The 25,581-nt window shown below is 42.4% G+C and overlaps 1 protein-coding gene across 2 annotated transcripts in view; it reads right to left on the reverse strand.

Moving 5' to 3' along the window:
* The window catches only part of AMBRA1 (autophagy and beclin 1 regulator 1), a 134,448-nt gene that overhangs the window by 43,256 nt on the left and 65,611 nt on the right, over positions 1-25,581 (reverse strand). For both annotated transcript variants that reach the window (XM_065635468.1, XM_065635467.1), the window contains 2 exons: positions 9,148-9,258; positions 434-622 (listed from right to left, as the gene is read on the reverse strand). In XM_065635468.1, the coding sequence (XP_065491540.1) occupies positions 434-622; positions 9,148-9,258 (300 nt within the window). The remainder of the gene's footprint in view (positions 1-433; positions 623-9,147; positions 9,259-25,581) is intronic.

Raw genomic sequence — 25,581 nt, forward strand, 5'->3', positions numbered from 1 at the left:
CTGACATCCCTCCCTATGCCTCATCCTCACAGTTTCTTCATTCCCTTCCAGCATTCTCATAATGTATGGCATACTAAGCTCATCCTTAGAAGGGGTAGAGAAGAATAAGATCTGCACAATTACAGATTTTGCAAGATGCTTCTTGCAGCAAGTGTCTTTCCACTAAGATAATGAAGTTCTTTAACATAAAAAAACCCAAAACAAAACAAAAACTATCCTGTGGCAGCTACGTCCTACCAGCACCTTACATCTCCAGACCATACCACAAGCTTCTCCCCAGCAGTACTGTATTTGTGGCTTGTTGGAAGGCCAATAAAATATTCCCTGTTATTACAGTCGCTGCTGTTCAGACTGTTCCATTTCTCACTGAGAGCTGAGTTCTGAGGTAACTTCTCACCACCCCCCCAACTCTGACTTCTTGCTGCATGCTTACCAAATCGCTTTGTGTAAAGCATCTCGCCCAAGTTGTGGGGTGCCAGAGAATACACAGCCAGTATTCCTTCATCAGGGAAGCCTCTTTGACTGCTGGGAATGAAGGCTGCCAGCAGCTGCCCATCAGCAGAGATATCACAGCTAGCATCGTTGTAAATCTTGCAGTTTTGAACAAGCACGTTCACAGAGGCTGCAGAGAAAAATGAAAGGAACACTGATTAAAGCACTCAGGTTCAACAGGGAACAAAGTAAGATTTAAACCTAACGTTGGAGACTGGAGAGTACATGCAAGAGGCACTTGAGACATTCAGCTTCCTCCAAAAGTTTATGAAATGTTAATATCCTGATTAATGTAAAACTTGCTCCAAAACGGAGATAAGACACTGCAATGAGCCCAGGAAATGAAATCTACTCACCTCCTGGAGCCTTCAGCCAAGAAATAGTGGCAATTGCACTTTATCAAACCCCGCCTTTGTTGAGCACAACACCATCCTTTGCAAAGGACAGCACAGTTTAAACAAGCCTCAAATTGTGACTTTCTGACAAACTCCAGCAGTGGTAGGTATCATTAGAAACAGTACACCTTAATTCACTTCCCTTCTCTTGTGGAGCCCCTGGTTCCAGTTCCCCTTATCTCCAATAAACAGGAGATGAGAGAAAAATTCCTCCCTGCAGATACAGACATTCACTTCTGACAGCTGATTTTTACACCAATCTCGGATAAAGCAAGTGAGAAAGGGCAGAGACTTCTCCAGCCAGTCCTCCATTTAATTACGCCAATATTTGAGACATTTGAGCAATCAGTGAAGTAACTGTTCAACAGACAGGGTAGTGAGCAGCAACTCACAAAACATAAGTTTTACTTCAGTATCTGCTGGCGAGTTGCTGGGTGACCTCATCCAAATCTTTTCCCCTCCACGCAGACTACAAGCTCTTTGGACTGCTGAATCTTAGTATGCACTTCTGCCATTCCCAGTACAATGAGGTTCCAAGGTCTTGTAGCATCATCATCATCAACAGTTCAATCAACAGTGGCTTCATAAGACAAAGCTGGAGTTACATTCACTCCCTCAGCCTAACCTAAACACGCTCCAGTATTTCACTAAAACTGCTGCAATTACTTCAGGAGGTTTGGAGCTGAAACTGCATACACTATTTTGGGGATGTGGAAATTTCAGATCCTAGTATTTTCAAACTCCAGGGGAATAAAAAAAATATATATAAATATAAAGAAATAAAGCCCACATTTGCAAGATAGAAACTCTGCATGCTAAAAGACTGAACACCCCATCTCACATGCTTGAAGTTATAGCATCATGTGGAGCACAATGTCAACTTTTACAGTCCAGAAATCTTCTTCTAAACCATCAAACTATGCCCAGCCTAGAAGTGGTTTTGATTTGTTCAGCTAAAATTGTAGATGAGTTTATGAAGGCACTTCTTGTGCTATACTCCTTACTAGTTTAACAAAAGAACAGTGCCAAGAATGCTTTGTGCATACTTTGAAAGTCTGAACTTCAAAATCAAATTAAGGCTGTAACTCAGTGATTTAACAAACTGGCGCTGCTGCCAGAAGAAACAATCCCTGCCCTTTGTTTCCAACACTTCTGTGGAAAGAAAGTTACATCAGGGAACTGATATGGCTGAGAAATTACTGACTGTTCTCTAGGTCTCTTTTTAGCCAGAACAGTTTCCCAACCTGGTACGTCACACGGTCACACAGACACTCGCAGCAGCAGGACAAGTAGTCACGACAGGGAGCAGACAGCATTGCTCCTTCTTCCAGCATTGCTGATTTAAAGCACTTGCTGAACCTCATCTTTAGGTCTTCTGGGCTCAAATACATTTTTCCTGGGAACTGCTTTCCTACATGGTTGAGTATCAACTTCTACTGTTCCATTTAAGAAACTCTGATGAAAAAGAAGACAAGGATAAAAAGTGGCCTATGTAATTACATTCTGTACCAAACAACCTACACCTGTAGTCTAAATTTATTCAACCATTTTTTTCAGTCTCAAAGTTGCTAAAAACAGTAATTTTCAACCTAGTATAAACAGAAAGGTGCTGAACAGAATAAGGTAAATAATGGTAGTCACTGTCAGTGCTGTAATAACAGAATCTAAAATACACATGGCCCTTCAAAGAACAGACGGTCCAAAAGATGACAACATTCCCAAATGCTTAGTCTACAGCTAATTGAACAGGAAGACAACAGAATAAAGACTATACTACCTAATTTTGAAAAAGGTTGTTTTTTTTTTAATCCAGGCTTCACTCAAGTACTCATTATGTCATCACAAGGGAAGATGCACATCAACACAAGAACTGCAGTATATGCCGTGAACCAGCTAAAAGACACATGACAACAGGTTGCGCTATTGTAATCCCCGTCAAAGTGGGAGGATTTCAGCAGAGTTCTTCAGCAACTCATTTCAAAACCAGTCCTATTTATTAGCTTTATCAATGGGCTAGGCACACACTGGAGCTGGCAGATGCAATCTGTTGATAAAGTGGGGTAACTTCATTAATAGAGCATGATCAGACCACAAACAGGAAACTGAAGTACACAGCGACATAACAGAAGCAAAAGGAAAGCCTTCTTGTTAACATTTATAAATTTCCATTTCACCTAGAAGCTTCCCAGTTGGAAACAACAGAGAATTAACTTTGGTGATCATAGCAAAGACTGAGCCACCCAGACAGCATCACCATGAAAGAGATGGCAATCCTAAACTGCACCAGGGAGCACACTTCAAATAGAAATATCAGTGCTAATCTACATGTGGTCTCAGCACAAGGTTGTATGACACTGGGCACACTTTTGGTCAGCCATGCACAAGAAAGACTAAACCATAAACGGTAACAAGTCCAACAAAGAGCTAGGAAGATGACTGGAAAAAATGAAAAAATGTTAAATGTTAAAAAAAAAGAAAGATTGCAAGGAAATGGGATTGCATTTACAACAAATACCAGAAAGTAAGTACCAGAAAAACATCAGTTATCTTCACAAATAATGTTGACAAGTGAGTAAGTGGATAAAAGCAGCCATTAAGTTTGGAAATTAGAAGATTTCTACCAGAACTGGAAGATTCTAGAATAATCTTTCAACAGAAGTGAAAGGGGTAAGGAACTTAACCAATTTCAAGTCAGTATAAGAGGAACTATAAGATGTGCTGGCCTAAGGCAGCAGGGAGTTAGACTCAGTGGCTAAGGGGTTCCTTTCTCACCAATTCCCTTGTAATTGTACTCCAGTCAGCGTGATCTAAAAAATTGAGAGGGAGGCAGAAAAAAAAGGGAACAGGAACTTACTGGACAGCTAAAAATTGGGACTGTCCCAGCTAAACCCAAGTCAACTACTCAATAGAGAGTCAAGAAGGTCAGCAGAACAAAACTACACATTACACAGGGATAATTTGCCAGGGATACTACTATGAAACACCCTCTCCCCACAAAAAAGACCTTTATTACTACAAGAGAAAATATAGTCCAGTCCCTTTCTTTGGGGTATAAGAACTTTTCTCTGTCATTCCTATTCTGCTAGATACCTAAGGTTTTGTCCTGCACCTCTGGGCTCAGGATGCAGTTTCCATGAAGTAGCCATGGTTTCTCTACAGTATTAACTACTGTCATTTGATGCTCAAAAATGGAAGTAGCAAGATTGTACACCTGCTTCATCAGACCAAAGGCATGAGTGTCATTTAGCCCAAGGATCCTTCTGTACTGATGAACTACTAGTGATTTTCAAAGAGGTGAAAGTTTTAGAGAGGACAGATACTGATTTCTCTGGGCACAGATGATGTTTCTTCCTTGTTTTAATAGCTATTGAAAATCATAGTCTATAGAACTCATGCCTCTTCTCAGCCTTTAAAGTTGTTTTATTGTTGTTGTTGGGTTGTGGGGTTTTTTAATCTACATATTCAGAAGAATCCCACAGCTTTATTTTTCTAAGGTGAGAGATGCTTGCATTTCTTTTGTACCATTTACAGATTCAGGGACATTGCCATGTCTTATACGTATCTTCACAGTTCCATGGCTGTTTTTTACCTCTTCAGGTCTCTAATCCTCTTCCTCATCTAGCATTTACTGTATGTCTTTTTAAAGCAATGCTGAGTTTGAATCACCAGTCACCAAGAGTCTATTTATCATATAACACATGTTCACTCATTTACTATCTACACAGTTCTTCCTTTCCCCCCACCCGCCCTTCCTTCAACACAGCACAGAGGTTTTTGGTGAGCAGTCCACAATGATGGCCAACATGACTGCGTCTTGTTCTTTTTAAAGTTTGTTGCATATGGTGAATGCCTCTTAGCAAAACAGATTGTGAGCTCCTCTGCCAACGTGAACTATCTTTCCCCCTTGATGTATGCCTGGAATGTAAAACATCACAGATGCAAGTTGTGCTGAACAAGAAAGAGTGCTCTTTATTTCAGTCTTTCAAGATCTGATTCACGCTGGCATTACGGTTCTTTGCTCTCTTCTAATTTACAAAGGATGAGGGACTCAGGTAGCACTTAGACCTAGAGCCAAGGGAGCCTGCTGTGCCAGGAGAAAAAGTCTAAATGTGAGAGGTGGAGATCTCAGCAAGCTTTCATTTTAAGGAACAGCATCTACAAGATTCCCCAGACACAGGGAGGATGAAGATATGTATGCATTTGACAAAGCCACAGGCTATTTGATTTCTTTGAGCCTGAGGCCTGATCTATGATAATGAAGCCAATACAGAAGATTTTAGGGAAAAAAAAAGCTATTTTTGGAAAACCATTTACAACAAGGCTGCCCTTTCATCTCTTGTTTTCTTTTGTTGTTAATGCAGTCACTGAGCTGACAGAACAGATCAAAAGAAACATCAGAGAACAAATTAATCAAGCCGTTGTGCCAACGTGGAGTGCTTACACCTACAGCATAATTACGCTTGAAGCTGGGGAAGGCCTGGAACACCAGCAGCAACAGCACTGTTTGCCAAAAGAAAATAGTGCTGGGTGTACCATCCACTCCTAGCCACCCTTAAGGATGACACTTTTAACAGTTGCTCCTATTTATACGTTGTTTAGCATGCCTTTTTTTTCTTTTTTTTACTTTTTTTCTTTTAAGCTCTTCTGTATCCCACTGTGGATCAGTAAGTATTGATCAAATCAGCTTCCTCAACTCCCAGCCAGTGTTATAACAAGACAAATTTCCAATCTGTGACTAAATGTGGAAGAATGAGACCAATTCAGCACAATGGTTAGAAAATTAAATAGTGAGCAGACATGAGAGAAACTATATTCAAAAGATAGAAACAAGAGACAAAACCTTCAAATATTTTATCTGTGGAAAGGCTATATTCTACACTGTTCACGGAGTCAATACTTACTTGTTAGCTGTGGGAAATTTTAAGGATCTGCAACACCTACTAGAAGAATATTAAATAAATGCCAGAGGTGGCATTGCCTCTGCTGCCAAAGAAATTCCCCAGCCCAACGACCGTATGACTGACAGTTACAGTTTAAGACCGGATCACATTCATTTCAGAGTTATTAAAAGCAAAACTGGCAATAAGGAGAGAAGAAATCTGAAGCCATCTTTTTTCATTTTGCAATTAATAGAGGAAGACAGAGCAGAGACTTAAATCCCGCAAGTCCCTGCAAAGCCAATTCCCCAAGACCGTTGGGGGTCCTCTCTTGCGAGGCTGCTGGACTGAGCAGTAGTGAGGTGGCTGCTGTGGACCTGAGTCTCAGATGAGCATGGAGAGCAGCCCAGGGCTCCAGAGGGTGCCGGGGCCCAGCGCCGAGACCACAGGACAGTGCTGATCACGCTGCTGTCACTTGTTCAGGTGCGTCCGCCTCAGTGAGAAACATCCTACTTCCAAACTATCTTTTTCTTTGTTTAATTATAACAGGAAGAAGAGCTGCTCAGAGATGGAGGTTGGCCACAGAGCCATTTCTCTGATGGAGAGCGGAGCTGGCAGGCAGCCCTGAACTTCAGCTGCATCATTTCATCTGCCTGAACTCCCCAAACCACTTGCGGCTCAAGTCAGACCCAAGGAGCGCAATAGCCCCTTCTCTGGAAGCGGACTCTCTCACATGACCACCTCTGATTTATAGGAAACAATGGAAAAAAACCAGAGCTATTGCGGTCACATGCTTTACTGGGAAAATAGTTTATTTCTAAGATCATGAAGAGTCAGAAAAAACTCCTCCAACTCACCACTCCACTGTTTCACATTCAGCTTCACAGTATCTCTAGAAATTTGTGCACCCTGGCAAACTTGCAGCTTGCCTTTGTTCTGTGCCTAGGCGAGCTTGGCAAATACCTGTTTCAGGATGAGCACAGCTGCTACATCTTCATACATCCCTACTAGACCTTGGCAGAGGGAGGTAGGGCTAACAATCCAGAAATGCCAGAGCTGGGCTCAGCATGCAAAAAGGAAGAAGCAGAGTAAAACAGAACATTTCCATATGGTAATAAATCATTATGGACAAGCCAAGTACTATGAAGCATAAAGTGGGGAGTCAAAAGGGCTGGGGATGGGCTTGTAGCAAGAACCCTGCCTGCAAGTAGGGCACAATGACAACAGAAACTGTACCCAAAATTCCAGCTAATTGGATGCTATTTCAGAATGGAAGTGTCTTGGGAGGGGAGAGGGAAAAGATTGAAATATTGATGTCTTGAGGAGCAGATAGAATCCCATAGAAAATAAGAACTATAAACAAACATCTTATGCTTTTAAAAAAAACAAAACAAAAACAAAACAGCAGCCTTCTCCTCAACAGTCAGATGAGGCCGAAAAAGAAAAAAAAAAAAGGCGCTATTAGCAGGTATAGCACTCTTCAAATACTTTACAAGCTTGCAGAGAAGCCCCAAAGAATTTAAGTCAGCAGCAAGAAGGTTCCTCATCTGACTTCATCTTTATTCTGTTCCAGAGTCTGGCCGGACCACAGAAAGTATTGCCACTGCATGGCAAAGCTTTGCCTTGAGCACTGATCCTCAGCCTACAACCCCACACTAGTGCTACAAAGTTCGGCACTTAACAGGACACGTCAAAGCGCACAAGTTCAACAGTGTTCTACTTTCAAGACAGCACTGCATGCTCCTTTTTTAGAGACAGAATGGTTCTCAAGGATAAAATATAAAGTGTCTTCCCCCTTTACAATGTCAAGGGCTACCATCTAGAAGCAGGGCTTCTAATTTCCAGGTTATAAACATCACACCACTATATTCTATACAATAAGAAGGAAGGAGATAAGACAGAAACACCAAATACTTATCTCTAGGAATGACATAGTGAGAAAGCTTTTGTAATAAGATGGGCTACTGGTGGCTTTCCCCCAGCTCCTCTGATTTCCCAGGAACTGGGGGGTCGATAGCCCCATATGGGTTGCCCAGAGAAGCTGTGGATGCCTCATCATTGGAAGTGTTCAAGGTCAGGCTGGATGGGGCTTTGAGCAACCTGATCTACTGAAAGATGTCCCTGCCCACAAGCGGGGGGTGGACTAGATGATCTTTAAAGGTCCCTTCCAACCTAAACTATTCTATTATTTCAATTCCTCACATCTCTGCTGCTATGGTGTCACTACATGTGCTCCTTTAAGCAAAAGGACAGTACCCCACAGAGACCTCTCTTGTCAGATATATAATTTCTAGAATTGCAGGACAGGACTGAGAAAAATTTTCTTAATTCATTTCAGCAGCTACCTGTGAAAGCAGAAGTCTTTCTGAAAACAGAATCCTTGTTCTCCCTGAAAAGAAGTCAATCCCTTACAGCAGAACCCAATCTGGTTTTTTTCTGACAAGTCAAACAATGAATTTTGCATATGCACAAAGATGGCCAAAGCTAAAAATCACTGTACGAAGAAACATTAATTAACATTTATCTCCTATCTTCATCGCAGGCTGCCACAAACATTTCTGCGGCTGTACAGCAAGCTGTATCAGGATACCATTCTGGGTTAAAAACAGCCTGTCTAGTCAAGTTAGTTTTAGCCCCAAAAAATTCATTCCTTCATCAGCTGACCACAAGCATCAAATATACTTGTGCCTGAATAAGGAAGTCTCTTCCAGTGCTAGAGCTACCTTATGCCCTAGAACATACGTAAAACTATGGTCTAATTCTCACAAGGGGAAGGAGAGGATAAATAAATAAATAAAATCGGCAACATTGCTCACATTCTTGACCCGGAAGCAACTTTCACCTGAGATGTGGGACGAATCACTGCTTTTGCAAATGGCTAGAAGCCACATCTGCTTCCTCTGGCTTGCAACACTGCAGTAAGCAACAGACCGGGGCTCCAATTCCCAAAATGTATTGCAGCCCTTTAGCCCACACTACTGTCAATAACTTGGAAAATTCAGACCCAATTTATTAGCAGGTTCTAATGTAAAGGTACGAAGACAATATCCCCCTAGAAACTTGTTGGTAAAAGAATGAGGAGATTTGATACAGAGTTCTTCTAAGAGGTTTGTATATTCCCATTAGAACACGCGCAAAAAAACCCCATTTATGCACGGATTTGCTGATAGCAAGAATACACAAGCTAGACAGAGCAGGAACAGCTCTGCATGCTTTTAGTCAACTTTCTCAAAAGACTAAGCATTTTGCAGTTCCCAATGCAACAAGACAATCAAGTAAACCAAGGCCTGCAATATACAGCTATGTTTGGAAGACCCTGGAACTTATGCTAGCTCTGGTTGGTAGAGAGTTAAAAGGAAGTACTGGTGTCCTTTCCAGCTTACCATTGCTGATTTCAGGCAGATCAAATTTAGTGAAATCCCACCACTGGAGCCGGTAGGTGGTGTTGGCAATGTTGCTGGCCACAGCTGACTGTCCATCCCCAATTACGGCACCTACAGAAAAAGGGGAAATAATTAGCAATTTAACCTCCAGATTATCCAGAACAGAGCTGGCAAGACAAAACCAGAGAAAACCTTTCAAAATCCAATACACAAAACTCTAGGTTCTCAAATAAACCTTATTTACAGAAAAGGCAAAACCTCCTAAATAAGACTGCAGAGCACAGGAAATTAATAGGAAAGCATCTCCCTGCAACACATTTCCGAAAGAAAAAGAAAGTTGATGAGAGATATGACTTGCCCAGATTCACAAAGCAGAAATCCTAAGCAATTCATCCTGTGCAAATGCATTCTTATTGGTACTAGCGAAGCTGTATTTCCAGAGACCCCAAATCTTCTAGTACAGCTATGAAGGTAGACCAGAATACATACTAAAGAAAAGCGTCGCCCTGGCAAATGACACACATTTGTGTACATAATCCCTACTACTCCTGTAAACGCCACTCAGAAGATACAGGCTGCCTACAATATTTGCCACACAGTAATGACTGTAACAAAACATCAGCAAGGAGGACCTGCAAGCTGGCCCTTTGCTGATCTGGGTGGCCCAATCTGCAGCAGGCAGGGGCTGCCCCGACTCCAGGCAAATGACATGACCCTTACTACCCACCTAAGGATTTAGGCAACAGCCCAAAGCAGAAGGCAAAGCAGAATACTTCAGAAACTAGCACAAAGAACGGTTTTCCAGGTAGAAGGGAACTGCCACGGGTAACTTAAGTCGGCATACGTTTGAGCAAGCTCTGAGGTTTAAACGCAATCCCTAGAGAGGCAAGTGGAGACAAGAAACAGTTGTCCCATAATAGTACTAGAGTCAAAAATCTCATGCTATTTGCAGTCTCTAAGGCCTTAATATACCTGCAGCCCTTGTACTACACACACATGCTGGCACCCAGAGAAATTCAAGGTAATAGAATTTGATAAGGGAGAACAAAACGAGATCATGCCCAAGCACAAATGAGGAAAAGCACAGCCTCCAGAGTCTATGCAGCCTGGATTTCAGCATCTCCGCACTGTCTCCAGTGGGAAGCAGGCAGAAAAGTCAGTGGCTTCACTCTCCCAGCAGGGCTGGCTCAGGACTCTGCTGCCACAGCAGCAACACTGGAAGAAATGTGGCTTTGACAAGTTGCAGCCAGTGCACAGCAGGCCAGCTGCCTGTGCAGAGCTAAAAGCTTGCAAACTGCTTGTAAATTAAAGTGGTGTGGAAGAAGATGAGGAGTCCAGGGTGGCTGGATTTTTACTTTTCGTATCAAATACCAGCAAAACAGTCAGGCTTGTAAATAAATAAATAAGCCTGAAAACACAAACACACTAACAGGGTTTATGTTTTCTCTGCAAAGTAAAGGATGGGCAGGGCAAAGTAGGGAAAGCAAATTCTAGACCGGTGCTGACAAATAAAGACACCAAGAAGGCTGCTACTAGTCCATTTTTCATTGATAAGCTGTCTCAAGTCCTGATTTTGGTTCTGGAGAAAGCTCAGAAATACACCAAGAGCAAGACTTCTGAGCAGCCAGCATCACACTGTGTACTCAGCTGTGCCAGGCCTCCAGCAATCGACAAACCTCCACTGTGCGTCGGCTCAGTCTCTGTATCTGCCCCTGTCAGAAACGCACAGATCACTTGGAGACCAGAATTAAGAACATTTCCATCGCTCTTACATAAGCCCAAGACCTTGTTCTCCATATCCCCAAAACAAAAGGCTCTTCTGAACAAAAGATCTGCACTGAAGAAAGCAGATTCAATGCATTAACGAAATTACATTTTGCAACCAGTAGTGGAAGAAGGACAATTAAATTTTATGTTGCTTCATCTTTCAAAGTATCCTCACTGTACGCCTGGGTTTGGTACACAAGGGCAGCTCTTCTGCTGCTTTGCCTCCAGCCACCAGGTGGAGAACAGAAAACTCGTTTCTGTACAAATTTCAGACAGTGGGACTTGCTGCAGGGAAACAGTAACTAACATCACCAACTAGCTAGCAACTGCCTTACAGGACTGAGTCAGACAAGGAAACACTCTACAAAGCGAGGCAACAGAAGTACTACTCAGGGCACATAATTTCAGAATACTGATCTTATTACAAATGAATGTTACAAAGTCATCACCTGTTTTGCAATGAGAACAACCTTTGTAGGCATAGCAAGTAATATATCAACTGGAGAATAACATCTCCCAGGAGAGTAATTGCGTGCTCACTCTGCATCATAGAAGCCCAGCAACATCACTAACTACTCCACCAACAGCACGTTCCACTGGATCATACAACTGTTCCACCTACTGCTACAAGTACCATTAAAAAGTTGTTGGCAAATGTTTTTGATTTTTTTTCTGTTAAGATTCTGGTCTTCTCATTTCTTTCTCTGGAACCTTCAGGTTTGTTATGATGCTCATTTATGTTATGACCCCTCGACCTGCAAAGGCAGTCACATCCTACATGGAAAAACTAACAATGGAAAAAATGCAGTACTTGCCCATCTGCAGGACAGTCCTGCACAAACTTCAGAGCCGGCAAAAGTTATGAACTAATGCTAGTGCTTCAGGTAACAGATACCTTTATCAAAAAGATGAGGATACAGGAAACAAGGTTCATAGAGTGAAAGGTGCATGTTCAGAAGAATTTGGTCTATTTCTCAAAGGCTCCAAACCACTGTCCCTAACACTAATGGCAAATCCATGATCTGCACGTTTTTATTAAGTAATTACCTCTACTTATACTAATTATGTAATCGAGCAGTGTAATTATTAAATTATATCTAGCTACATATAACAAAGTGGAATAAGATTAAAATCACAAGTCCTGCCAGAAGCCTCCCACATGCACGTGTGCACTGTCCCACAGTAAAGATGATTAAAAGCATGCAAAAATTTCAGACATCCAATTTAGGGAGGAAAATACCCCCCAGTACACAACTATGCTATCCTAACCTTTGTTGTTTGCTCTTTGCATTGATTGATAGGGAAGATTTGAGACCACGGGTGGAAAACTTTTAAAAGTTAAAATCCTCACTACAGAGCTTTGGTTCACTCATTCTCAGCTGGCTTTGCCCAGTCAGGGTTTCAGCCTGGGTGAGAGCAGAAGAAGGTGATGTTGCCATTTAAGTTCTAGTGTAACCTGGAGGCGAACAACACACTTCAGCTTCTTAGATGTAGACAGCAGCAGATCGGCTCTTACAAGCAGCAGTTCTCACCAAGCACTTGACAGTCTGTCCTGATTCCTGGCTCTTCCACTCTTTGATGGGATCACAAGTGACTGCACTAGGTACCTGAGGGTCTCAGGGCTTGTCATCCCCATGAACAGAACGACCTTTTACTGCAGAGATGATGTAGATTTCAAAATGCAGAAACCCAAAGCAAAGGCCAATTGAAATGCAGTGAATGTAGGTTTGACTGGCAGCTTTCCTGCGTCTGTCTATCACTGTGTAATAAACACTGGGTGATGGCAGAAATGAAGACAAATGCTTTCAGCAACCCCTCCTTCTCCCCCCACCGCCCTGATCTCCATCCACCCCCACTCAGCACATGACATGAGAGTTTAAAGAGTGGGGGGAAAAGAGTCTTAACAAAGACTTAAAAAAACAAAAAAAAACCCCAAAAAAACCAAAAAACCCTCAAATCTTTTCTTACAGGCCACCTACACGTGACAGATTACCCGTCAGTCTCAATCCCCTCAGAGGGACCAACTCATTCTGACATGTGGAGAAAAGAACCTTTGCCAGTCAGCTATTGCTCATTTATGTATTATATCAAGCCATGCAAACCAATGTCTGAGTTTAGACTGAAATGGAACGAAGTGGTGCAAAACTGTTTTCCATGGCACTCCAGCACTACTTTAGTGAAAAGCGGGATACTTCCAGACTACTACTATCAGACTCTCAGAGGAAGAGTTAATACTCTAGAGCTACACAGGCTTTGCAATACAAGTCTCAAGAACATGGAACATCTATGTATTATGGGAATTTCTTTCCCGTGTATTTAACAGAAACCAGAGCTCTTTTTTTTTTTTTTTCTTTTTCTAGACTAAATCCTTTACTCTTAAAGTTTTTAATGTCTGGTAGGTTCCCTCATAGTAAAAGCAAAATTCATTAATATGCTTACAGATAAGCTTGAAGAAACTGGAGAAGTCCCTGGGCTAATTTGTGACTCAATTTGAGACAGTGATTAGGCCCTGGTATAAAATTCCCCCTAGATTAGTACTTGCATGTTTAAGCATGAGTACCTTTGAAAAGTAATTACCTCTTTACAAGCCCCTTTGTAACTGTAACTAATGATATCTAGGTTAGCCTACACTTGCAGAAAGGATCTACCACAGCTGATGAGTTTTAAATTTACTAGTTCTGGATTTACTATAATCCAGGCTCCAGCAAGCCCAAAACACAGGACAAATCTATTGGACAAACCCAGGATAAAGCTCTCTGCTGCAAGAATATACCACATTCTCAAGCAGTTCTGAAGCAATCTGAATTCAGCTGAAATGTGATTACTGGTCTCTGAAGCCTAGCAGAGATGTAACAGGTTCTTGCACAACTCTGACCCTAAAGTATTTTATGGGGTAGCCTGGCTTTGGGGACTACCTTTGATCTCAGTAAATATATTAAATGCCAAATATGAATTTGATGAGTCTAAGCAAAACTCTGTTCCAGGCTATCACGAAGACACTGCCTTTGAAACAGCCAAGCTAGCTATCTAGAACTGGGCTAATGCTGTAGAAACAGTATGCATAGCAACCTGGTATCTTCAAGGATTTATTTTTCTTGTTTTTCAATATACCAGCAAGCTATAAATAAGAAGTGGGCAAAACGATTTTCATGAATGGATGCACAAAATGTTACTAAGGGTAGTTTGGCATATGCTAAGCACTGAAGGGATCTTAGAGTCGATGTTAACTGAGAAAGCCTCAAAGAGGTCTATCTCTCTGAAATTTGAACCCTTCAAAAAGCTATTTTTCCTTTACCTCAGATGTATGAAATAAGAAGAAATGCAATTTCCCATTCATGCTCATTCTCATTGCAAAATTTCCTTTTAGAAGGGGCAATGCTTAGCATGCCGAGTTCCACAGTCCTATCAGCTATGAGAATTTGAGCAGGCCTCAGCTGCAGGTAGTGAAGATGACCATCCTAATAGGAGCTCAGTCAAGTGCCCAAGGGCTTCACTCACATTGTGAAGCATCATATAGGACAGGGGATTTTCCAGCCACAGTTTCAGGCTTCAAAAGGAAATCAGTTTATTTGTAAGAAACAAAAACAATAAATGAACAGCTGCCCTGAACAAAGCCTCCATCTCGAGTTCAGTCATGATGGCTCCTTGACATCTTCCCTTCCTGATGTTAGGGATCTTCCTTAGTCTGATCATATAACAATTAATACAGAAATGCATCTGGGAACCATTTGTCTGATGGCAGGGTCCGGTTTTCCCTCAGGGAAACTAGAAGAGGTTAATAAGGTCCCTTTTGAATGCATTCCCCTCTTATCTGAATTGTTTGCACTTCACTGAGCAAGCTGATAATTTTGTTCCTTAAGAAAGAGAATTCCCACTTCTCTGTTGTTGTTCACTCCACAGAGATGCCCCTGCTCATATCACCCTGCTACACATGGAAGTGGAAAAAAATCAGATATGAACAGCATGGGGCAAGTTTCCAGAACCAGCAAGAGCTGAGCCCGCAATATTCACACAGAACCTCTCAGATGAGGAAAACCCTGTACCCTCCTCAGTGACTAATAAGGTGTCTTATCACAGCCTTTGCATATACACATCGGAGCAAGCAAAGGTCATTGTTTAGGAAGTCCTCATCCTACTCAGGGTGTCCAATAAGGAACAAGCAGTTTCATTTTCTTGCTGTAGCTACATCAACCCTCTCAGCTACTGTTAGTGACAGATCATGGTTTAAGTCTCCAACTCGTCAAGAACTTTCTGCAAACATCCAATACCAGATATGCACTGTTGAACAGAAAAAACCCAACCAAATAAATTGGAAGGAATTCCTTCTTTTTACCTCCTAAATCACTACCAATCATCACCTCAAGTACAGCCTTGCCACAATGAAAGTCTGACTGGATTTAAAACAATATTTGTACTTTTTTTTTTTGATGGCATGAGAGATTATGAATCTTACAGATTTAAAAAAAGAAAAAGGTAAAGAGAAATACCATCTGAGCCGTGGGCATACCAGAGCATCTTACTCATGCTTCACCTTTGTGATGAGTGGTGAGCAACATAACTGCTCAACAACTCCTGCAAAGGAGAAGGGATGAAAGAGACAAGTGAGAGCCTGACTTTGGCAATTGAACACAAAGTAATAGTTGCATCTTGTTACTGATACGTAATTATTTAGCTTATGCTTCAGTGCATACTTCGATGCATGGTTTAAAAGTTCGTTCTTGCAAGGTAATAAGTACAATTCACCAGAGAACCAAAGCCTCAAATCCTGCCGCCAAAAGAAGCAGAGCTGCAAGTCTTAGTAGGGCTCTCACATTTGTACAACTCAAATGAAGCCAATAAGTGCGATTTTCTTGCATATAAGAAAACCTTTACGAACAAGGACTGCTTAGGCTCAGCTGTTTGTTTTCTCATTTATGATGCTTTCAGCTGCAGTGATGGGAAGTTCCATGGGAAGGCTCCACTATATTGATTGGTTTATGCTATGTAACAGCACGCATGCGTACACATTTTAAACAGCAAAACCCGATTTATTTAGTGATCACTGTGAGACTCTTGGAATTCTTATACTGGGTACAGTACTGGAATGGTGTGTAAAGAGATGGAGGTGCTCCATGAAGCACGCAGGTGGAAATAAATGTTATCAGGCTAGGCAGTCAAGAGAAATCTTCCTGCAAATAGAGATGCTGTATCATTTGAAGAGCTTGACAGGAAAAGGTTACGGAAACAGAAAGAAACATCTGTCACCGTCGGCTGAAAGAACTCACAAGTTGTTTGAGAAGTGGGTGGGCAAACAAGCTTTCTCTTTTCTCATTTGGGCCACTTGCTGGGAAGGGGAGTCAAGGCTGGAGTCTTCCAGTAAGCTAACTGCTGGAGCTGTTAAAGGAAGTTTCTGCAGACATTGTTGCTTGTTTTTAGACCATTTCTTTATTTCCATGTGACAGCAGCATGTGTTGAAAGCATGCCTCATAGCACCATATGATTCAAGCAGTAAAACATATTTCCTGCAGTATAGCCTTTTAGAGAAAATATTCAGGCACTAAAAATACCTTCCAATCTGCATTTTATTTAACTAATATTTTGTTTCGACCTTTTCTGCATATTTCCAGCCAGTTAGATGATTTTGTCTGTATGCATAAAGCAGCCCTAACAAAAAACAATGAGTAAAAGGGCATAGGAGTCAGAAACCTATTTATTGGAAAATACTGGGGAGATAAAGACAACTTTACCTTGCCAGTGTAAGGAGAAACAATAATCTCGGTTACAGTCATTTCCCATCAGGAGGTCTATATCAATCTACTAAAAAAGAAATCAGTAAGACAATAGATTTGAAAGCAACAGACACTGCAAGAGAAAAGAGTTTTTCAGAATTAAACGGGGAGGTTAAAGTGAATGAGGCCAGGACACACTCCTGGATGAAAAGGCAGAAGAGAGTTGAACTTTGCAGTGTCTGAAGAAACACGTATTCTCTTCTTTCACCTCTGTTTGAACCTGCACATGAGGGCATGTTCACAGCCCTCCTCCCTCTTAAGCTTCCAGAAACAGTAGGTGACTCTCCAAATCAAAATGCCACATCTCTCCTGCCAGAGTTTTAAGTTTCATGAAATCCCTGTGAAGGTGAATGAGGAAGGTCTCAATAGCTCATCTATGCTGTGCGTCGCTTGGGCTCCTCCCTCTGCCAACTCTGCCCCTTGCAATGCCTCCGCTCTCTCCTGTCATTAAGTCCTTTGCATCATTTCCAAGCCCTTCATTAAATGCTGTTGGAAGTCTGCTTTTTAACCTTCAGGTCTGTGTTTATTCTCTGCACAAAACCGGAACGAAATCTGTGCCTGGCAGGCATTTTCTTTTGTAAAACTCCTCCTTATTTCCCTTTCTGACTTTTCAGAGCATGAAATGTGCCTGCTAATCCTAATTGCCTCGGATGGAGAGTCTTGCAGAGACTAGACAAAGGGGGCAGCCTTCCACCAAGGAGCTGCGAGCAGGCACCAGACTCTAAGCTCTCCAGTCTCCAGAGCTCCCATCTGACTTTGCCGCATTTCTGAAGAACACAAGGACAAACTTCCCCAAGTAGCTATGCTGGGAACAGAGACTTGCCTTGCCAGACTTCCCCTCTCCTGGCCTTCCCAGCACAAGAGCCCATCTGAGCTCATTGTGCAACCTGACTCAGGCTGGGCAGAGTCCTCAAATATTGCTGCTCTATGTCAAAGCAAAAAACCTAAACACCCGACTTTTAAGGGTCATTTGCACGTCTGCATCCCGGCACCAGCTCTCTTAAAGAAAAGTTTGCAAGGTCTCACTGGCACGCCCACAGCTGCCTCTCCATCAGCAGTGCCTTGGCCAATAACACAGGCACTGGGAAACTGAATCACCATGGTATTAAGATACTTTTGCCTCCAACAGTCATTACAGAAGTTAACTTACTGGTCTAGCAGAGTTTGTCTGGATTCAGAGGAATATTTCCCCAGTAGCAACAAAACACTCCTTCACGGGGTTGCTGTCAACCAAAGCTAAACCCTGGGTCCTCCACAGCTGTCACACCACCCACACTGTCTACTAGGTCTACTGCAGTTCTGTTGTCTAACGTAGATGCTAATGCAGTATTGCACTAATCCAGCCTTGCCAAAACTGCTGTATATAGTTTTAGATAATTCAGAGCTCCTGCAATTTCTTGAGATTTTCTTGTAGGGACTGTTTGCCAAGACTTTAGCCCATGTTCCACAAAGGTTATACTTTATCATCAACTACATAGTTCATAAATTAGCATGGCCACAATTCAGTTCACACTAAATAACTACTCTCCAGAGCAGAGGCTCAAATAGTGTTGTAACAGCACTCCCATCTAACCAATATAGCTACGCCAACAGACAGATACAGAATAGGTACAAAACTAATGAGTGAAACTGCTTTTACACAGAAGAGCCTTTTTCATTGTGAGTGTGCATTTTAACTGCATGAAATCCTATTATTCCAAACAAATCAGCAAGCCAAATGCCTGCTACCGCCTCTGCAGTTCTTACTGAAAGAATGTGTGCTTAGCACAACTTTAAATGTGCGTGTCTTATGCCAAAACACTCATCTGAAGTGGAAAAAAAACTCAGCAGGATCTTCACAGAGCAAATGCATGCTTTATCAACTACCACATTGCAATAATACAAACTTTCACTAATCCAAGAAGCAGTATGTTCCCTAGAAGGGTTTGAATTCCTGAGATTTAACTGTGTATCAGTACAACACCAAGCATCCACACTGGAGCCAGTTTTCATTGTAGAAATAGTAGTACGCAGTATTAATAAAAGCTCCAGGCACAGAAACACATTCAAAGCCTTGCACTTGCCAGTGAATGGAAGACTTGCAAAAATTCTTACTATTCTTAAACACATTTCAGCACTGTTATATTACAGCACAAGCCCTGTGCATCCAAACTGGCAATGCAAATGCTGTGTCAGCTTAGTCACACGCCCTGAGCTACCACCGCAATACAGAGCACTAAGGTAAACACGCTCAAAGGTTGATTACATTTCATAGTCATAATATCCTGTGAGCAAGACAGGTCAGTTGAGAAAATACTTGTCTGTTCTGAATCTGTACTGGTACAGGGAGGTTAAGATGAAGTCATATGTTCTCAGAGAACAATGTACCTCCATTAATAACAGTGGAGGTCCTGACAACTTAAATAAACTCCATAATAAACTAATAAAGTGTCTTACGGCAAATGAAGAGCTGACAGGTGGCATTCATGAAATGTATTGTAAGGGTGTGCTGTACTCATTAAGAGCCTCTTTTCAGACCAGTGGGTCCTGCACAGTCACTGTGTCTGCAAAGAAAAGAGGCACTAACCTTGCCTAGGGAATACAAAGCTGGAGAGACATCGCTAAAGAGAACAATTTATGAGGTATCCCAAATCTGATGAGCAAAAGAAGAGAAGGCTGGACAGGAACGGGGAAGTAAGCAGCCAGGCTCGCTGTTTTCTGGGTATAGCAGTGAACAGGGAGACAATAAAAAAAAAGCATAAAACAAGCAAACTGGAAAACCACAAAGATCTAACAATAGTTTAACTAATGGGAAAGCAATATGATTTAAAGCATGGTGAGATGGAAAGGAGGGAGCCCAGGCTGGAAGAACACAATGGGGAGACCACATTGTTCCAACTGGAAAATAACAAAGTAAAAGAAACCTACAGTAAATAAAGTATTTGGCTTTCACAATGTTTTGAATACTTTCTGACAGAGGTAGTTTTGAGTGCAGTTTGGGCTGATCTAGATGACAGTAATGGAGATAAGACTTGCTCCTTACCACCACTAGTTTTAAGGCACAAAGCAGGTTCTAGCACCTCAACGAATCTGCAGGGATCACCGCATAAGAGCCAATGCAGAAATTTAGGCCCAAGGGGTGACCCAGACCATGTGGAGCAGGACTGATGAAGCTGCTGGTCCACACGCTGATGGACCACTGTGGAACAATGTGCAGGTATATGGTGTGACATTCACAACAGGGACGCAGTGTCAGAGCTCCCAGAAGGCAGCAGGACCCCACCAAGGAGTTCAGCCAAGCTCATAACCTTGCAATGACTTCTGTAAATCAGTGCCACAGCAGAGTTCAACCCTGACAGGTCCAATCCACAGCCATTACAAAAGCGACTACAAGAGGAAAAGAGACTAACACTTTATCCCATTATTTTAAGGAATATTAAGAGTCAAACTCAAAGCCACACACAGAAAAAAAAAAAGACCTAAGCTTAAGGCAGCAGAAGTACATCCTAGCTATTCAGCATGCAGGCCCTGAGCTGCACAACGTACAGACGCTCCAGATGGGTTTTATTTCTTTTTAGGGCAGACTTGACTTTAATCCAACTTGAATTAGCTCATAATACTTCCAGAGGTTACTAAGCAGACCTGTCCGAGAAGCTGCCATCCATTAGAACCACCACAGTTAGTCCACACAGCATTTATAAGCGTGAGTAGAGGGAAATTCAGACAATGAAAATAGGACAATCACAATTTAGTGGTTTGTGGTAAGATTTTAGATTAGACACGATCAAGATTTGGAGCAGGCCATGCTTTACAGGAGGTCAAAGAACTAAAAAGAAACTGTGGCGAGACGCTTCAAGATCTCATCCCCACAGCAGCAGTGCCAGAGGTCCAGCTCCTACTAAATCAAAGAATCGGCACTGCTACAATCTACAAGATGATGAGCACTCTGGGTTAGCCTCTCATTATAAAATTACAGTCCCAAAACAAAATGTTATTGGGCCTCACAAGTCAGAGGACAGCTTAAGTTAGGCAACAGCTCACTAAAATCACAGGAGTAGGGAGACCGACGGCCAAGTACCGCTAGTTTCTTTTCCAGCAGCAAAGTTATGACAGTGCTTTGCCTTCAGCTTTCGCTGTTTCCTGTGTCAACAGAAACACACATACCTAGTGAACCAAGGATCTTCTGTGGAACCCCAATGGCCCAGCTGGACCAGAAGACAGAAATACACTCCCCTCGCACCCCTTCTGCGCCTTCCACATAGAGGACCCAATCAAGTCTTTAGCGACATGCTTTCTCACCTCACCTTTCAAAATCCTTGCAAATCTCTTCATTTCATGTGTCCTGTAAGCTCTTTCTCTAAACCGTTTGTTATTGACTCCCTCCCTACCACAACTTAATGTCTTCCAGCATTTGCCATCAACCCTTCTCTCTCATTCCATCTTGATTTCCAGTCTATAAGCACTATTAGTTGTCTACCCTCAGCCCTTCCTGGGTCTTCTTTCCCTTCCACTTGGTCAGAGTAGTTTTGGATTTCCTTCATACTTTCAGTGTCCTCATAATGGGGATATGGGTGGGTCTGTGTGTGTGTTGGGTGTTTGCCTCCTTCCCTCAGTCATACTCCCCATCAGATTTTGAGCCTGACCTACCAATAACACCAGTTCCCGTTCTACCACCTGCTGTCACCAAACCAATTCCTTCCAGTGCAGAACTTTTCTACTATGGCACCTCGAGGAAGACACAGAGGTCTGACTGGGGTGGTCAGTCATGAACCAAAAGACAGACCCTCAAACAATTCGTATGTGCAGCACACCAGGAGACACACATCACATGGATAGGTGCATGCATGCCCACACCGTGAATACTAATACGAACAATGGTTTGAAAAAAGACAAAGTGTTTCTCCAGCTTAACTGAAACCCACGCCTGCAATCCCAGCTGCCTCATCACCACCTTTGACTCATTCCTCAAACTCTCCCCTCCTCCAACCTCCAGTTCTCTCTGCAGAATCTCAATTGCTTATAAGAAAATTACAAAATGACATTACTTCCTCCATCCTTTCAACCTTCCCCTCCCCTCTTGCACATCTTCCCATCACATATAGAAGCATCTACCCAGTCCTTTTCCACCTGCCTCTACGATTTTATCTCCATATTCCTGTTTCTTTTGTGCCAATTTCCATCCCTTGCCATTTGACAGAACACATTCTCCTTCCCCTCACAATACAAATATGCATTAATTTCTTGCATCTCTAAATTCCTCAGACTCTGGATCACAATTGGGACGACTACGGTGAGAAGGGGAAATGCATTCACTCTCATGTTCTTCTTACCTCTGGCTCTCAAAACTGCACCAAGTGAACTTCCGGCAACCACTTTTGTTTTTCTGACAAGTCCCGTTTGGATCATCTCTAGCCTACCTTCCATCCTTAAAATACTACTAAAGCTGCTCTGCTACTAGTGACTCTTTCCTGGTCAAAGCTCAGGACTAGTAGTCTAACCATCATCATTACCCCATACTTACCAAAGGTGGTAACATTTTTGCTCCTTGAACAACTAGTCCCTCGCTTTCTGTGAATGACTTCCACCACTACCACTCTCACCACCCCCAAAGATAATGGAGACGACAAATGAGCAATTGTGAACATCACCACAACTTCTTGCACACCGATCTCTGTGCTTGCTGCCAGCTCTGAAGTTATCTAATGGGTCATAAGCCACATCTACATACTCCTTCCCGCCCACTGCAGCAAAAACAGGTGGGTTGAAGCAGCTTGATACAGCTGAAATTGTACATGGTTTCAGGCAGCGCTTGAAGGGAGAGAAAGATGTGAACCTGGTTCCCAGATCAGCAAGAGCTGGACTCAGAAGCCAAGCTACCAGGGAATTCAGCAGAACTTGAGAGCCCAGAGCAATTACATTCTGAGAGGCTGGCTCACAGCTCCCGCTGATTTTGAACTCTCAGGAACATGATAACTCTGGAGTGCCAGGGCTGCTGGATTACAGCCCACACTGAGCTCAGCAGGAGAGGATGTCAACCTACTGCTCAAGAAAGCAAAATACAGCTTCCTTTAGTAGCACTGACTTGCAGCTCCTGCTTAGTTCAAAACCAACTCTCTGAGCTCCTGCAGACACTGGAGACCATTCCCTCTTCTGCCTCACTCCAGAGGTGGTGGTACACTCATTTTAAAAAACTGGGTGGGGAGGAGATGGCATCTGTGAAGTACATCTCCACCTTGGTTCCTGTTTGTAATTGTTAGTGTATGAAATCTCCTGCTGTCTACATTTACTTTTGATTGAGTTCTGAGGCAACAAGTTAAAAAGCTGATTAAGTCTATATAGTGCTCTCATCCTGACCAGGGCCTGTGTTTGCTGTTGCACAAATACTGTTTAGGTCCTCTGCTTGCTTTTCTTTAAGAATTTCTCTCTCATGCAGGTCATTTACTACCTTCCACATGTTTAACACCCCAAAACCACCAACAAAAGCAGCTTTTATGTTTTGGAAAAGTCCACAGCCTAAATTTACTTCCCTAGGCTCTTTGCCATGGGCATGTTCCAAAACTCCTCCAACCTCCGCACAGAGGGGGCGACTTCTCAGTGGGCTCATGTTGAGGTAAACCTCACTGGTAAGGTAAACCCATTCGGGATGAACAAATCCACAACCCAAAAGTAACTTCGAAAAGTGAGGCAAGTTGTGATTAACCTTACAATACCAACCCATACTTTTTCCCCCATAATCAAGGAAAGCCAGCAGACCAAGAAGCATAAAATTGACAAGCTCAGGTAACAATACCATATGGAGGGAAAACTATGCCTGCAGAATCTAATAGCTAGAAACAACCTTTGATTTGTATAAGCTGACTGATAAAAGACTGATACATTAAAGCTCAATTATTAAAAATAAACCCCAAACCTCCAGGGTAGCAAGCAGAAGGATCCAGTGGTATGATCCTATGTGTCTGGGAAAGAGAGCTAGGAACCAGTACACAGCAGCCTTATCAGATCCCTTACAGAACATACAACTATGTTGCCATAGCGAGAGCTTCCTCCATCTTTATGCCAGGATGGCTATAAAAATGTATATGAAGATATTCTATATTTGGTGTGACAAATCCGGATTAGAGTTTGCTTTGTGGTGGTCATCCTCCCCTGCCCCCCTCAAAAAACACATAAGCAAAATAATGACTATTCTCTCCATAGATGACAGCCAAATGCAGCAGGTAACTGACAATTCCCACCCCCTCCACGTGGCAGATTACAAGGGTTCCTGCCTCCCCTCTGCACTCTGGAGTGTGGATAATTATTTTATTATTTCTCTTTCCCCTTTAAAAAGGAGGCAGCAAGCTGTGGGAAAATACTTTTATGGCTGACTGAGCTTTACCACCCACAAAGAGACAGGTCCCCAAGGGGCCCTCACCGCCTACAAAAAGATGAGCACTTCTGTAAAATCTCGCCCCTCCTGATATAACGATATCTAGAAATTAATCGCTTTAACAACGCACACAAAAGGAATCAGCCTGCGCCCTTCACTTTTAAGAACATTGACATCTCTCTCCAATGCCTTTCTGAATCTCAAAGTCAGCTTTAGCTTCCCAGCCACCAATACAAAGACAGACTTATTGGAACAGTCTGCATCAGCAAATACAATATACAAGCTTTCTCGGATTCATTGTTCACTTCCACCACAGGGCACTGGGACAGACTGCAGCTTGTGACATGATGCAAGTGGCTAGCAGGACCTCTCCTGCACTGGCGCCACTGAGGCCATCCCATCAAGACTCCCGTACATATACCAGGAACTGTGGGACCAGTACTATGCTCATAAACTCCCACTTGAGCCCAGGCAACAATTTTGCTACTTTAAACACTCCATGTAGTGGAAAAAAACCCCACCTGTTTCAGCAATTAGCTGCTATAAGGTAAATGGTGAAATTTATGCAGCAGGACTTAAAGAAATAAAAAAACCCTAACACCACCACTCAAACATCTGGCATTTGTTTCCATGCTAAATTGGTCTGACAGCAGCTTCTGCATCTTTCTATGCCATTTGCCTATTGAATTAAAGGGTGCTCTATCAGGAATCTTTCCCCCACACAGGTATATCTAGACCAACCAAGTAACAAGTACCTACTGCTTCTTTGATTAGTTAAGTACATTAAGCTTATTCTATAGCTGGAGTTTTCCTCAGCTAATTCTTCCTTCAGCTACTTTGAGCCCTTCTGAAGCACAGACATCAGAGTTGCACATGGATTTGCATACCACTTGGAATGGTGTTAATAAGACCATATAAGAAGATAACAGCGGTTTCATACTCCCTGCTATTGCCTGCCTATATACGGTCTTCAAGCTATGTCATCATGACAGGATTTAATGTTCCTTTGGTTCACATGCAATTCCCCAAAGACATTTTCAGTCACTACTTTGCCCAAAACATACATTCATAAACTGCAAATGGGATAAGCGTTACTTGTCCCAGGGTACCTAATCTCACTCTGGGCTGTAATAATATTCACTTACTCACAATGTACAATTGCTTAGATCATCACTAGGAATGAAGTGAATGCAGGAAAGATCAGCCCTCCAAATAAATAGACTGAGGTTGCCACTGTCACACTTCATACTTTACAGACAGAAGTGGACTGACTTCAAACCCCTAACACCTGGTTCTTTGAAAGGTCAACAGTAATCGACTGGTAACACTGAACTGGAGACCCTTAAGAATGCTTAACTTCGGGCTTGTTTGAAATACAACTTGCATCTGGCCCAGAGTCATTCCATAAAATCCTTCCTTTAACTGTCCAAAATCTTCCCTATTTTTTCAGCTTAATTCAAGGCTTTGAATACCACTCTGTTCCCTTTTGTACAGTCTTCCACAAATGCCTATGTACCAGGGCTGGTAACAATACCCCTGCAATTGCACCAT

Source organism: Caloenas nicobarica, chromosome 5 (assembly GCF_036013445.1).
Source record: "Caloenas nicobarica isolate bCalNic1 chromosome 5, bCalNic1.hap1, whole genome shotgun sequence".
In the NCBI taxonomy this organism is placed as follows: Eukaryota; Metazoa; Chordata; class Aves; order Columbiformes; family Columbidae; genus Caloenas; species Caloenas nicobarica.